The sequence below is a fragment of the Vigna umbellata genome, chromosome 9, assembly GCF_029865625.1.
Source record: "Vigna umbellata cultivar VRB3 chromosome 9, Vumbellata_1.0, whole genome shotgun sequence".
Classification (NCBI taxonomy): Eukaryota; Viridiplantae; Streptophyta; class Magnoliopsida; order Fabales; family Fabaceae; genus Vigna; species Vigna umbellata.
Window position 1 is genome coordinate 16,346,211 of NC_142173.1, and position 16,780 is coordinate 16,362,990.

The 16,780-nt window shown below is 33.6% G+C and overlaps 1 protein-coding gene across 1 annotated transcript; it reads left to right on the forward strand.

The window, feature by feature from the left end:
• Positions 1-1,148: 1,148 nt before the first annotated feature.
• Positions 1,149-14,135, forward strand: LOC148192708 (structural maintenance of chromosomes protein 2-1-like). Its single transcript, XM_088099048.1, has 20 exons — positions 1,149-1,607; positions 4,515-5,195; positions 5,330-5,473; positions 5,729-6,019; positions 6,114-6,299; positions 6,379-6,543; positions 6,635-6,694; positions 6,925-6,987; positions 7,139-7,230; positions 7,440-7,536; positions 9,531-9,647; positions 9,768-9,986; positions 10,918-11,058; positions 11,136-11,303; positions 11,379-11,563; positions 11,673-11,766; positions 11,843-11,931; positions 12,293-12,518; positions 13,313-13,387; positions 13,710-14,135. Exons 1-20 carry the CDS (start codon positions 1,290-1,292, stop codon positions 13,827-13,829), a joined length of 3,531 nt encoding a protein of 1,176 aa, XP_087955174.1. The 5' UTR covers positions 1,149-1,289; the 3' UTR covers positions 13,830-14,135.
• The last annotated feature ends 2,645 nt before the right edge of the window (positions 14,136-16,780 follow it).

Here is a 16,780-nt window from a genome sequence, read left to right on the forward strand (position 1 = left end):
CACAAGTTAAAACATACATGACCAAGTACCATAAGCATCCTTGACTTGGATAAACCTTCCTAGACTCAAAAGGTGCTTCCCATAAGCTTGTGCCCCATATAGGTTAATATACCAACACACAGAGAGTTATGATCAACAATCATAATACATCGTTGCAATCCTAACTGAACAAAGATTCAACTTGAGCCCTTTCATCATCACATGCAAACTTCTACACCCCATGATAGCAACCTCCTCAAGCTAGGTTGGGACAAAGCGCGAAGAGATGCTATGATGATGATGAAGGTGCAAAAGCAAGGTGGTAAAAGGGCAAGGCTCATGACCTCTGGCATTTTAATGGTGATGAGATGGTGATGGGATGATGTTTGATGGTTCTATTGAGAGGTTGGACTAACTTTAGGAAGAGTAAATAGAGGATATCCCATATGATGTTATAGCCTCGACTTGAGACAAGACATGGTTGCACAAATATTTTGGCAACATAACATTATAATTCTCAAAGTGAGTTTACAAGAGAGAGACACATTTATGTATAGATGAAGGTGTTTCCAAAGTAGGCAAAGACCCCAAAATGTTATCATGCATCAAACCTTAAAAATTCTATCTTGATGAAGGAAAGTTTAACATGTGACACTTTAACTTTTAGAAAAACTCTCCACTCCTAAAATGTCACTGTGGAAAGCCCTTTTAGCAAAAGTTTTCCACTGATAAAAATGACACATGACCATGTAAGAAAAATGTTTATTATATATATTTTTTGGAAGACTCATGTTAATCACTTATGTGCGATAATTTACTCAATTCAATACCTTGGATATATACTATGAATATATTTAGGTTTACTTTTCTTACTTCTTGAAGTTTGGATCAACGAAGAACAAATGTAAAAGTAAAATATAAAAAACAAACAATTAAGTATATACATATTTTGTATAATCAATTGTTTAATATACAAGTTTAACAACTTCCGCAACAGATAAATGAAAAGAAAAATAATATTTTGCCATAATTTAAATTCGTTAATTGATAAATAAACAATTAAATTCATCTCATTATCACAATCAGTTGATAAAACCTAGAATAGCGAGATGGAGCCTCATTTTGAATTTCGCTAAATTTTCCCGCCTTTGATTTGCTATTCCCTTTGTCAGCTTCAACGCCCCCACCAAAGCAAAATCCCAAAAAAACTCATTTTTATTATTCCAATTCAAATTTTTTGTTCTCTTCACTCTCTTCCTCCTTCAACCGAACACGCCGTGTCGCGTTTCGATCTGCGAACCCTTTTCGCCATGCACATCAAGGAGGTTTGCTTGGAAGGGTTCAAGTCATACGCTACGCGCACCGTTGTTCCGGGCTTCGACCCCTTCTTCAACGCCATCACTGGCTTGAACGGTTCAGGCAAATCAAACATTCTCGATTCCATCTGCTTCGTTCTTGGCATCACCAATTTGCAGCAGGTTAGGGCTTCCAACCTCCAGGAACTCGTCTACAAGCAGGGTCAGGCCGGAATCACCAAAGCAACCGTCTCCATCGTCTTCGACAACTCCGACCGGTCGCGAAGCCCTCTCGGTTACGAAGGCCATCCCGAGATCACAGTAACAAGACAGGTTCTCATTTCTTCTTCTTCTTGTTCCCAATTCTTGTTTTAATTCCGCTGTTCTCCGTTAAAAAACGTAACTTTTTTTTCTTCTGGTGAAGAGTATCACATTATGAATAAAAACTAGTCACTGGAAATAGAATCACTGTTAGGTGAATCATGTTTTAGGAATTATACCATTGAATAAGGCTTAAATTAGGTAGACTTGGTTGTGTTTAAGTCTACAAAGCTTGAGCCAAATACTCTGATAATTTTACTCAAATCATTCACTAATGGGTCGTACCTAGTGTATTTCTAGTTATGGTCTATTGGGTTTATTTGCCAATGGTGTTTTTATTTCTCATTGAGGCTGTTTTTGGGGATCTTGACAAAAAAATAGGAGATAATGGAAGTAAAGAGAAAATTACTTTTTCTTTTTAGCAATTAATTATAAATTACTAAAATCCTTCACTAGCAGGCTTCATTTGATGTGTTTTCTCCTCGGTCTTGTCTCTTTCAGGTTTATTTGCTGAAGATGCTTTAGTTTTACGATTTGTAGCTGTTTTTCAAAATTTATATATTTTAATTAAAGGGATAAAGGAAGTTAACGTAAAACAAATTTTATTTTCAGCAGTTAATTTCTTAATATTTTTATTTATTTTTGGATAATGATGGCTTTGAAGTTACACTCAGTGTTGCGAAATTCGGACCTATTGGGTAAACCGGGTATCGCGATTATATCTTTATTATAATATATAGCAAAGCAATGAGAAATTGATATTTTGTGCCTCCATATACTTTAAAGAAAAAGATATATTAATAAAGATGGTTGTATAATAAATAGTGAATAATTACGTAAAGAGAAAATATTAATAAAGGTTGTTACATAAAAAAATAGTGAGTTGAATTAGTTTTAACATAATTTATTTCTATTTTTTAGATAAACAGAATTATAAAATGGGTGGAGAGTTCTTGCTATAAATTGTGTGTATATATGCTTTTGACTTTAGTTTTGAAGGTTCTGTTGTTCTTTATATTTTTTTTGAAGAATTTGTGTTGTTGTTAAGACTTCTATTTTGGATAATTTCATATATAGTTTTTCCTATGTTCAACATGATATCTAGAGTCTAAGTTCTTTTATATAAAAATTGTAGTCGCTTGCCTGTTGCGCTGACAATTGTTTGTGGCATTACAGTCTATCATTGCTGCCGTCGAAGTTCTAGTTTTGATTGGCAACCTAATGGTTTTGATTGTCTTAGCTAAACAACCACAGTGATGTCTTCATCAGAAATCTTATGTGCTCTCGACGTTTTTCAAAGTTGTGGATCTGTCTCATTTTTTTCCGTGCATGGTAGTGCGTCATGTCTCATTTTAGACAAGGATTTAGAGGTCAATGTCGCTCTTTTTCCTCTTCCTGGTCTGTTTTCCATGGTTGCACGTCTTGTTTTAGGCAACTATTAAAAGTATTGAGGTTGTTCTTTTTCCTCTTTTCAGTGCCTTGTTTGGAGAATCTTAGATTTTGAGGGTTTCTCTCTTTTCATCACTTATTTCGTTGCTGACTCTTTTGACCTCTCTTTGGTCACTAGTGTGTTTGACTTGTCCATATATATTTTTTCTTTCATGGTAAATATGACTTTTGTTAGTTTATCTATAGCAACGATAGTTCTTCAACAATGTCCTTTTTTATCAACTGCATGTAAACAATGTATTCCTTGACGGTGATTTGTAAGGAGAGCCTTCTTGGTTGATATTTCATCTTATATGTTGTTTATGCAAATCATTAACAATTTAGTGTTACTTGAGTTTAGAAGCAAATATTTTCACTAAGTTTTTATTGATTATATTAGTAACAAGATTGGTACGTACGATTTGTATACATCGAGAAGTGTTAAACTAGAATATTATTATTCCTTATTTGTATTTTGGGCTTAGCCCATATTTCTTCTATTATAAATAGAGTATTCTATGTGTATATTCAACCCAAGTGAGATTAATCTTATACATAGTTTTGACTATATTCAACAAATATTAACTACTTTGTGACGATGATGTTTTGAATTGTGTTGAATTTTTTCTTATTACATATATTAGTTCTTTGTTATGATAGAAACATGTTTAAATTTATGATAGACTTATAAAATTATGTGAAATATATATAACCTTTTTTAATGTAAACTGGTTAATAGATGACCAAATGATCATTGACTCTGTACCGGTTTCCACAACATTGGTTAGAATACAGGACCTGGTTCTAATTTTCCAAATCCATTAACTCAAATTCCTAATTTTTTAGTTTTGTCTCTACATTTCAGGTTTATTTATCTCATGTTTTATGCTTAATTCCATTTTTAGAGACTTTGTAAGGTTGAGAGGAAGAAAAGTGAGGGGATGGAGGGAATTTTGACAATTGAAATGATGCGATAATAGAATGGAAGTAAATAATTGAATTTTTGTTGATAAGGATAAAATTTTCTCTTTTTTCATTATTTTTATCTTCAGCTAAATTAATAAAAATGAGAATGTATTATCTGCCTTTTTTTTGTTTCTTATGCAAACTTACCATTATGTTATTTGGCGACAGAGAATTATGGGTTCAGTTTAATAGTTGTTTGATTTTTTTTTTATGATAGTGATGACTTAAGTTATGTACGACCAACTTAACAATATTTTGTTGAAGTAAACTTAGGTTTAATGTTTAATAATTAACATAAAAAAGATTAAATTATAATTTAAAATGGAAAATTAATCTCTATTTTTGGGGTTTTAAGTTTAGAAGCTTCTTGTATTGATTCACTGCGTTTACCTTTTAAGTTTCAAGTTGTTTTCTTGTTCTTGGGTTGAGTGGCAATTCCATTTTAAAAGAAAATTTTAACTATCAATGATTAACTGTATGCATTATCGTTTTGTTCATTGTGTTATGTATTGGGGTACAATGCAGATTGTGGTAGGGGGAAGGAACAAATATTTGATCAATGGGAAGCTTGCACAGCCTAGTCAAGTTCAGAACCTTTTTCATTCAGTGCAGCTAAATGTTAATAATCCACATTTCCTTATAATGCAAGGACGGATCACTAAGGTTTTAAATATGAAACCGCCAGAGATATTGTCCATGCTTGAGGAAGCTGCGGGGACGAGAATGTACGAGACAAAGAAAGAGGCTGCTTTAAAAACACTTGAGAAGAAGCAGAGCAAGGTTGACGAGATTAACAATCTTCTTGATCAGGAAATACTGCCTGCTCTGGAGAAGTTAAGGAAAGAAAAGACACAGTACATGCAATGGGCTAATGGAAATGCTGAGTTAGATAGGCTGAGAAGGTTCTGTATTGCTTATGATTATGTTCAAGCGGAGAGGATTAAAGACAATGCTGCTTCGGAGGTGGAGGGAGTGAAAGGCAAGATAGCTGAGATTGATGATGCTGTTAAGACAAATCAGGTGGAAATAAAGGAAATGGAGGCCAAAATAGCTCAGTTGTCTGCTGAAAAGGAAGCTAGCATGGGTGGAGAAATGAAATCTCTCTCAGAGAAGGTAGATGCGCTTTCCCAGAATCTTGTGAGGGAAACGTCTGTATTAAATAACAAAGAAGACTCTTTGAGGAGTGAAGAAGCCAACAAAGCAAATGTATGTCAGTGATGTTCTGAATTCACTGTTTGCTCAATTTGAAGATTTTGTTGCCAATTCCTTTCAACTAATGTTTTGAGATATTTCTATTTTCTGAAGCTAATATTTGGTTTTTGAACCTTTTGTGTTTTAAGATTGTTAAAAACATTGAAGAGCTGAAGCAATCTGTAGACGAGAAGGCGTCTGCTGTTAAAAAGGCTGAAGAGGGGGCATCAGGTCTGAAAAATAAAGTTGAGGAGCTTACAAATAGTCTAGAGGAGCATGAGAAAGAATACCAGGTAACTGGTTTAAAGTTGTCTGGTTCTGGGATGTCTATCAGTGGGATTTCTCTTGGTGTTTATTTTATCCTTGTTAGAATTATTGGTTATTGTGTGTGAGTTGTGTTCAAGTGTGTTCCAACTAAGAGTGAGTTGGAAAGGAGTGTGGTTAGTTACTTTGTTTTCTATAAATGTAAGTGTAGAGGTGTTTAAGACCTCAAGTAATACATATTCCTGTATTCCATTTTAACAATCCTGTTGCTCGAATTTTTACAGGGTGTTTTAGCCGGCAAAAGCAGTGGTAATGAGGAGAAGTGCTTGGAGGATCAACTAAGGGATGCAAAGGTAGCAGTCGGGAGTGCTGAGACAGAATTGAAACAACTGAAAGCCAAGATTAGCCATTGTGAAAAGGAACTGAAGGAAAAAACAAATCAATTAAAGTCAAAACGTGAAGAAGCTAATGCTGTCGTAAAAGAGCTCAACTCCAGACAAAAAGATGTGGAGAATATAAGAACTGGGTTGGAATCTCTCTCATATAAAGAGGGTGAGATGGAGGATTTACAAAAGGTTAGATTGGTTTATCTTCTGCTAGTTTCTTTCCAATTTAAAAATGTTTATACAAGTCTTGTTTAAGTAAATTCTCTTGTAAAATAACTTATAGGAGCGTACGACTGAGATGGACTGTGTGCAAAAGTGGAAGGATGAGATACGCAATCTTTCAGCTTACCTGGCTAATGTTGAATTTACTTACCGTGATCCTGTCATGAACTTTGATAGGTCAAAGGTGAAAGGTGTTGTTGCAAAACTCATCAAAGTAAAGGATAGGTCCACAATGACTGCCCTAGAGGTTGGATATCGTGATAACTTTTACCTAAATTTATGAAAGAAAATTCTTAGGTTAAGCCCTGAGTTATTGCCATTTTCAGGTTACAGCTGGTGGGAAGTTGTATAATGTTGTTGTTGACACAGAAAATACTGGGAAGCAGCTACTACAAAATGGAAATCTTAGAAGAAGAGTGACAATTATACCTCTGAACAAAATACAATCCCATCCCGTTCCCTCAAGAGTTCAACAAGCTGCTGTTAGACTGGTTGGTCACTGGAATTTTTTTCTTTTTAAATTACTTATGTACTTATTTTTTCGTCACTAGAAGCTGAAGAATTGATCCACTTCCATTTAAGGTGGGGAAGGGGAATGCTGAAGTGGCCCTTTCTTTGGTTGGTTATGAAGAAGAATTAAAGGTTTGCTCCTTGAATTGCAATTTATTTTTGTAATCATGCAGTGGTACCCACTACATCGTTACTGAGCATTTTCTATACCACTTGAAGGTTCTAATAATGTTTTCTATTTTTGTTTCTGCATATTATCTTGTCGGGTGTCTTGATCAGTGATTAGGAAATTTGGTGCTCAGGTTTTGATTCATTTTTTTTAAACTACACATTTTCTAACTTAATTTTATGTTTGTTGCTAGAGTGCAATGGAATATGTATTTGGTTCAACCTTTGTTTGCAAAACCATTGATGCTGCAAAGGAGGTAACTAGTGATGGACCTTTTTTAATGTTCAGCTACATTGGCATTAGATTTATGATTTGTATTGGTTATGCCTTTTACAATCATACTCTTCTAATCTGCCACATGATCATCTCACTCTTACACCCTTTCATTTTTGTTGGATGTCTAATAGGTGGCATTTAATAGGGACATTTACACAACAAGTGTCACTCTTGAAGGAGATATATTTCAACCAAGGGGTCTTCTGACTGGTGGGAGCAGGAAGTATGGTCCTATACCAGAATACACATTGTTTTCTGTTCAATAATACACTGATCAGTAAAGCATAATAGAATAGAGTTTTTGACAACCTTAAAGGAGTTATGTTTCTAGTAGTTGATGCTGCCACTTAGTTTATTCAATCTGTGTATCTGATGTCATTTTAAGCAATTCAGTATACTTCTGGATATGTTGTGACGGATTTGTTGTAACAGGGGAAGTGGTGATCTTTTGGGACGGCTTCATGCTTTGGCTGAGGCCGAGTCAAAACTTTCAGTGCATCAAAGAAGGTTGTCAGAGATCGAGGCAAAGGTAGACTCCGAAGACCCCCTTTTTCCAGAATTATATGGAAACTTTGAAAACATAGTAATAAGCGATTCTACATTGTATTTTGATATTTTGTTTTATTTTTCTGCTACTGAATTTGGAAGTTTAAATATAGGAATGATTAGCTTATACTTTATTTGGGTTGGGGGTCAATTACTTGAAGTAAAGATGCAGGTAGGTTTCCCTTTTGTTGCAATGAAAGCCACCTATTTGCTATAATTAATGGTGGGTACTGAAGATTATCTATATAATGATAGTAGGCATTACCATGTTTATTTTTTCTTAGAAAAATCACGAGAGTAGAGGAAAATACAAATAAAGAAGCAGGAGTCAAACAAATCCTCCTTTAGAAAGAAACCATCAAAAAACAAAGCATTAATTAATTAAACCCCCCACATGTATATTCAAAATCACTTCTAAAATGGTTACTAGTGCTAGGTCAGGACCTTAAATTAAGTACAAAATTGTTTTATTCAAAAGGAATGGTAATTTAGGTTTTCGGACTTAAAAGTTCAGGCATTTCACTTTAGGTAAAGCCGCTATGCACTGATTTTGGGGCATGTTGCCGAAGACCTCGCACCTTTTACTAGTCTAAAAAAAGCATATGATAACTTGCTCTCTTTAGAGATTCAGTTTTCCTCAAGACATCATAAACGTCTCAACTAAAAGTATCTAGCTAGGGTCGAATATACAAATAAATTGTTAATGTTTCACAACCAGAAGAGCACAAAACACAACCATGAAACAATATTATAGGGTATTATTGTGAGTATTTGCTAGATATTGTTTATTAGCTTTGTTATGTACAGTGGTCCAACTAAGAGATTTCATGTTGTTGGGAACTCTGACTTTCTAAAATAGGTCAGCGAGCCAACCCTTGGAGAATTGGACTTAGAAAGGGCCAACACAATAATATTATCCAGTGGAATCGAAAGTTTGTGGGCTGTAGGAAAAGAGAAAATGACCCTTTTGTTTCGTAATAAGTAAAGTTTCGATTTCAACATGAAGAAAATTTCAAGAAATGGAAGAATTTTAACCTATGAAGCACAGACATGGCACATACACTTTGATACCTATAATCTGCAAGCATCATCATGAATTATTTAAATCGACAGTGGAGATTTTTGTATTCAAAATCATAAAAGTTACTCAATTATAACAATTTGAACATATTGTTGCTTAGGACAAAAAATGATGTAATCAATTAATCTAAAATCCAAAAAGTTATAAGAGAATCTAATTCATTTAAAAACATTCCTCCTCTTATTGATCATCATTATTGAAAAAGACATTCTATAGCTCAGGTTCATCTAAGAAAATTTAAACAAAGAAGTGGAAACTCAATACAAGGTAAAGAGAAAACTTAAATGCGAAATAGACACATCCTTTGTTTAAAGGAGAAATAGAAACTTACAACACAAGTTTCCGACTTTTCAGCTTTTAATGCTGTGTTGGACTCTTGGAAGTCACAGTTTTCTCTCTCTGTAATTCAACTCTTCGGCAAAGTGTTTGACACATGTTGATGTCATTGAAGAACTATGTCCGTGCTTCACAGATTTTAGGAGAAATGTTTTGGTGAGAGGAAAAAGGATTTTGGTGGGGATAAGAATACATACTAGTTAGTTTGACATTGTTTCTGCTTAGCATCTGTTAGAAATGGAATTGATCCAAGATAATCCCAAAAATCGTGGGAGGATGGTTCCCCAAGCCTTATTAGTAGTATTTTGACCATGTTTACAGAGTTAGCAAGCAAACAACGTGGTGCTTATATGAATGGATCTAAGCACATTATGATTTTCTTTTTACTTCATAGTTTCTAGTACGCATTTGTTTTTGGTATTTATTACTTTTGATAATCTTGAAGCTTAGTCATTTTTTTTTCTCTAAGCTATTTTTTGAAAATGAGATCATTTTTTCAGATTTTTCACATAATTTTAATCTTATAAATCTTTGGTTTGTCGTTTAATCATTATATCCAGATCTCAAAGCTTCTTCCGCTTCAGAAAAAGTTTATAGATCTCAAAGCACAATTAGAACTGAAGTCGTACGACCTTACATTGTTTCAGAGCAGAGCTGAGCAAAATGAGCATCATAAGGTTTTTGTTTCTTTTTCTTTCTCTAAAATTGATCTTTGAATAAACATTGCAGTTCCATGTGATTTTTAGTTATATTTTTCTGTTATTCACCACCAATCACCATCTCATTTTTCTTTGTAGCTTGGAGAATTAGTGAAGAAGATTGAGCAAGAGCTAAATGAAGCAAAATCGACAATCATGGACAAGCAACTTTTGTATGAGGACTGCGTCAAAACTGTTTCATCTCTTGAGAATTCAATAAAAGACCATGACATAAACAGAGAAAGTAGACTAAAAGGATTGGAGAAAAAGATAAAATCTATAAAATCTCAAATGCAGTCATCTTTAAAAGATCTGAAGGTATGTTTGAAAATTATTTTTTAAATCATATGATTCCTTTAACTGATTTAGTACAACTCAATAAAGACAAACCTTATGATGAGGGTCAAGATAGTTAGTTGTGCATGTAAAACTCCAGTTATAATGAGTCAAAATCATGTTGGGAAAAAAGGTTGGGTTACCTGTGATGGTCTGCTGGATATTTTCATTATAACCGAGATGTAATAGAGCTTTTCATGAGCTAATATTTAACATTTATTGAAAGTAGTTTTCGTTCTTATTCCGTTCTCTTGAGAATGCTTTTCTATTGGCTTGCATATGTTCCCTTATTTGACAATACTGCCTTCAGTAATTGTTGAAAGTACCATAAACGAATTTCTATGACATCTATGCGTTTTTGGCCAGTGTCCGCCCATCTCCGCCTGAGCAAATTTTGAATGAATAAAGAAGTATCTTAGGCAATATTGATATAGATTGTGGAATCAGCTAGTAGCTACAATGAAAGAAATCCTGTGCCCGATCTTATGTTTAGAGTGGGGAATGCGGTTTGTGGCTTGTTGAAGAAAAAACACGGATACATTTTCAAAAAATACAGCGCTCAGAATTAATTATAACCTACATAAATATAACCAAGTAATAGTGGCATAGAAGAAAGAAATATAGATGATAGAAATAAAAAAGAGGAGTATAAATAGATGAAAATAAAGTGAAAGTTAAATGTGTTTAGTTGAAGAGAAATGGAAAAGAGACGAGGGGAGAGAGAGATAAATAAATGGAACTGGGTGAGAAATAGTGCAGCTAATCCTACCATTTTTACAATTATTTACACCATATTTCTCCCCTCCAAACACCAACTAATTTCCGTCTCCTCCCCCTCTAATTCTCTCTCATCAAATACACCATAAATAATCATTACAGTTTAAAAGTTAATTGGTTGCTATCTGGTTTTTAGGGGCATGATAGTGAAAAGGAGAGACTTGTAATGGAAATGGAAGCTGTTATCCAGGAGCAAGCATCCCTGGAGAATCAGTTAGCATCATTGGGAGCGCTGATAAGCAATCTTACCTCCGATGTAGAGCAGCAAAATTTCAAAGTAAGTATTTATATTTTTATGTTTATTAGATCTGTTTCTGTAGTGCAAGATTGTGTTCTCAACCCTATGTGCTATAGGTTGTTGCTGTACGGGATAACCTGGATCAAGTTCAATCAGAGCTGAAATCAGTTAGCCTGAAAATGAAAGAACGTGATAAGGAAATCAGTGCTATCATTAAAGAGCAACAAAAACTTGAACATAAAATTACTGAGAGTAATCTAGAAAGGAAGAAGATGGAAAATGAGGTAATATTAACAGCTCTTGCCTGTAACACTTGGAATTGTGTGCTTAAAAATCATATCTTTATTCTATTATTCCAGGTAAAACGAATGGAGATGGAACAGAAAGATTGCTCTGTCAGAGTAGATAAATTAATTGAGAAGCATGCTTGGATTGCTTCTGAAAAACAATTGTTTGGTAGAAGTGGGACAGATTATGATTTTTCTTCCTGTGATCCAAGTAAATCAAGGGAACAGCTTGAGAAGCTTCAGGCTGAGCAATCTGGGTCTGATGCTTTGAAACTCTACTATTATGGATTAATGTGCTTACTAAAATTATGTGTCCTAATTTACTGTAGTAACACTTTTTGTTTGCTATTGTTTTACATGCTTAAGACTTGAGAAAAGGGTGAATAAGAAAGTGATGGCAATGTTTGAGAAGGCAGAGGACGAGTACAATGATTTGATGTCAAAAAAATATATAATTGAGGTGAATTTTAAATTATTTTCACAATTTTTTAACCTTCTTGTGGAAGTGCTTATTCTTCTTTTCTTTTCTGGCCTAGAATGACAAGTCCAAAATCAAGAAGGTGATTGAAGAGCTAGATGAGAAGAAGAAGGAGACACTAAATGTTACCTGGATCAAAGTAAATAAGTGAGTTATTAATTCTTTAGTATAATGTGAACTACTCTATCTATGTTTGTTGTATATATTAGCTTTTTGATAGTTGAGTTGGTTAACATGATATCAGATCCGTCGTGACAAATAGTCAAGGGGTCAATCCAGTATAAAATATTTTGGATAGTGATGTTTTCATTCATCGCATTAAAAATAGGATCACAAGACGGAGAATAAATAAAGCTATAAACAAACTTGGGTGCCATATAAAAGGAAGTCATATCCCTATCAAAGGAAATAAATGTAATCTAATCTGTTAAAATCAAAATGATTTTCACCACAAAATGATCCATTTAATACACTGGTTGAGTATCACGTTTTTATTTTGTTCATCCAGGGACTTTGGGTCTATCTTTTCTACACTATTACCGGGAACAATGGCTAAACTAGAACCTCCAGAAGGATGCAGCTTCCTTGACGGTCTTGAGGTTCGTGTTGCATTTGGAAGTGTGTGGAAGCAGTCGTTGTCTGAATTAAGTGGAGGTCAGCGATCGCTGCTTGCACTTTCTCTGATTCTGGCACTGCTTCTGTTCAAACCCGCTCCACTTTACATCCTTGACGAGGTATGTTTTTTTTGTAGAATGCCAGTTATCTTATTGTTACAGTACTTACAATAGACTACATTAATTCATGATAGTGAAATACTGAAATCATATAAGTTCGCCTCTATATATACACTGATAGGGTCCTACAAAAGACCTTAGGATCTGAGTTGTTGATGCATGCTTGGCACATAACATATCCTGAACAAACTTTTTTTTTTCCTTTATGCATTTTGTGCATGCCTATATTAGCAAAAAAAGATGTTTGTATTTTTCTGTAAAATTCAGTGCTATTGATCCTTTCCCGTGTTAATGATGTTTCAGTTAGAACGTAGTGATATGTCAACCTCAGAGGTGCCATCCTAGAGCACTAACCTTTACTTTACTAATCATAATCCCACTAATTAGGAAAATATATTGTGAGACGATCAGAAAACATGGGAACTGATGTCAAGAGAAAATGACGAAAGCTAATTCCTAAAAAAATCTGAAGATATTGGATAATTTTGTAGATTATGGTATTATCATATATTCTAACACTCCTCTCAAGCCAAACCTTACAGTAAGATTACTACAGATAAACCCATTATCGAAAGATGTATAATTGAGACCATAGAGTGGAGAGAATGGGATGATTATCTGTTACTATTACCTTCAATTTAAGTCTCGATGGGTTGTACTGGATGGTCTTATGTTCTATGCATTAAAAGGCATTATCTTATTTCTCTACCATTTACACTGGGAACTGTCTTTTTTATACAATTCAATCAATGATTGTGTGGTTGGGCCAAATGTTTCTTGTTTGATTCTTGCAGGTTGATGCAGCTCTTGATTTGAGCCACACACAAAACATAGGGAGAATGATAAAGGCTCATTTTCCACACTCTCAGGTAGAGTAAAATTGTTGATATTGTCGTGTGATTTCTTGCAATTTTGTCTTTCTAATTCTAAAAAATAATTGCCAAGAATCAAAAATAATTTTTCACATGTATGATCATGTGATTTTTTAATGTCAACTTTATTTTTCATAAAGAAAGATTTGTTACAGAATTCATCTAGTTTCAGAAGACTTTTTTTCTTATCACCTTTTTCTTTTTACTAAAAAAACAATTGAAAATATTTCAGATGTTACAAAATTTCTTTAATTCACTCTCCTGTGGCTATTTCCCCATTTCCACTGACCTCATTTCTTTTGGTTACTTCTACTTGCAGTTTATTGTGGTTTCCTTGAAGGAAGGCATGTTCAATAACGCAAATGTTCTTTTCCGGACAAAATTTGTAGATGGTGTTTCAACTGTTCAGCGAACAGTTGCTTCTAAACAAAGCAAATGATGTATTTGCTTCATCTGTTACAAACTTGCGTTCATCTACAGGGAAAGTAGAAATGTAGGTAGTACCTGTAATTTAAGTGCTTATGTAATTTGAACATCAGTATAAGCAAATGATGTATTTGCTTCATCTGTTATAAGTCTTGCACTCATGTTCATCTTCAGGGAAAGCAGAAATGTAGGTAATACATGTAATTTAAATGCTTATGTAATTTGAACATCAGTGTAGGGTCTAGATGTGATTTAACTATGACTAATGATATTCCTGATGTAATTAACTATTTAACAATGAAGATTGGGGTAACATGGATGTGTTTGAATCTGGATGATCTAATTTTGTGCGAGAGGAAGTATATAGAAATTAATGAGTTGAGTTTCGGCATGAAAATCACTTTATTTTTACGTTTCTTTTTTTAGTTATAAAATTGTTTATTATTTTCTGATTTTTCCTGTTTATGAATTGGACCGGACCGAAAGTAGAAAAATGAAAAAAAGACACTATATAATTCGTTAAATGCTAGAGATCCGAAAATGTACTATGTATCGATTTAATTTTTATATTGGAATTATGAAGATTAATTAACATCATGTGCATTAGGCAAAATAACATGAAATAACAATCAATACTATGTGTCTTGTAACTAGCTAGGTAATTAATATTGGATATTGTTGTCAGCGATAAACATGTACTAATAGATTAAAAAAATATAAAAAAACAGATATTAAAATACAAAGTTACAGAAATTAGAAAAAGTTAAGATAAAAATTACTTTGCCCACTTGCCATTATTGCTAGTGATAACCATCAAAGATATCGTAATATTTTGCATGTGTTAATACATCTTAGGGTCACAATGCCGGGACTGATTGAATATTTTAGCAGCCATATTTTTTTCATTCTCCTAAGATTTGAAATCCCACATTTGTCTTTATGAAAAATTATTAAAATAAAAAAGAATTAAATATTCTTGTCTTTGCTTCCAGCGTTGCGTTCGTCTCTCACCTCTTCACCTCACTCATTGCATTTCAGCTTCTTCATTACTTTTTCATGTTTCTCCACTGTAGAAGGAAATCATAATGTAAGATTGTAGATAGAAACCATAAAGCAAGATCGAAGACTTTTTTCGTTTTAGTAACCAAGAAGAGGTATGAGTTTGTTTTTATGGCTTTCTTAGTTCTTCGGTAGGGTTCTGACAGGAGTGTTTGTTGGTGGTGGTCGGGTTTTGGGTTTTGGATTTTGAATTATATTCTAAATTAGGTAATCTGGTATGCACCACACCATATATGAGATTTTGTATCAGATTAAGCAATCTGAAAGTACGAAGTCGAAACAATACTAAATTAAAAAATCTAGAATATACTATTAGATCTGGAAAATTATACCGAATCGATCAATTTGGTATGCATCAATAGGTATCATATTGGTTAATCCAAAATGATCTCCTGAATCTGATAGTACGTTTTGAATTGACTAATTTGGTATTGTCTTTTGGCCAACAAATTAATCAATTTGGAATGTAGTACTGAATTCAGAGATGTATTTCAGATTACGGAATCTGGAACTTGTGCATATCGGATTGATCAATCCAAAATAGTCTCTCGGATCCGAAACTGTATATTAGATTGAACAACTCAAAATAGCACAAGTTTGTATCGAATGGTGCAATCTGAAATGTAATCCGAAATTCAATATAGTATACTGAATTGGTCAATGTAGATATGTATTCCGGATTGAACAAATTGGTATGCTTTATCGAATCTGAAAGTGTTTGGATTGCATAATCTGTTATTTTCTGGAGTTTATCAGTATAATTATGCAAAATGCTTAAGAATAATGTTGTAAGAGTTTTTAACCTAATCCTTTTGTTGTTTTTTTGGTTTAAACCCTCGGATGGTCCTCGTATTTATATGAGAATCTCAAATGGGTCATCGTTCTCAATTAGGTCATATTTTTTTTTGTAAAGTGAGTCAATTTTACCCGTTGAGTGCTCTCAGACGACATTAAGTTTAGCTAAGCTGTATTTTATATTTTGATGGCGTAGCATTGTTCATTAAAATTAAATGCTGATGTGTTTTAAAATTGTTCACATCACACCTCAAATCAACTTCTTCTTCTTCTGTCTCATCACTTTCTCTCTCTCACATCTCTTCCAACGCTGCAATCTTTCTTTGTTTTTTCCTCTTCTACTTCATCTTCCAACTTCTTTGTTTTTTATTCAAATTCATTATTATCTTTCATAACTATTCTTATCAATTTTTTTTTCAATTTACGTTAGGTTTTGTAGGAAGCAACTTGACCCTGAAACTACCCAATACTTCTCAGAAATTGCTAATCTTTTTGAAACCGAGGGGGTAGAATTGGAGGAACGTTCACTTCTTAGAAATATAGCCTTCGTCTCAGTATAATTTCTTAGGATGTGCTTTCTTTAGAACTTTATCATACTCTATAGAGATTATTAAATTCATTCTTAACTTTATTAGATTATCTCTTGGGTATAAACATTTTCTGTGATGCCATTATGTGCTTATGGTTAATTGTACTTTTTGCTTCTCTATTTTATTCCTCTCATCTCAATGGGGTTTCTTTAATTAACGACAGACAATGCTTAGGGTCTTGGCAGGCGATGATGAAGAGTTGTTACATGTGATTCCTTTCCTTCTTGGCTGCAAGGATAAGAATAATGCAGAGGGCAATTTTATAGACGCTAAAGTAGTAGCATATCTCAAGAATTTATTAAAAGAATCTAAATTTAGCCATCTAATGGAGGTGAGTATCATATATAGAAGAAAGAAAACTATATAATTAGCTATAGTAGTGCATTAGCTTTTGAAAAATACGAACAGAAGTTCGACAGAAACTATATTAGCTACTTCTTGGCAGCAACTTTTTTTTATGGAGACATTGTGAATTTTTTTTTCCACAGATTCTAGGTCAATAAAACTTTGTAAATCTTTT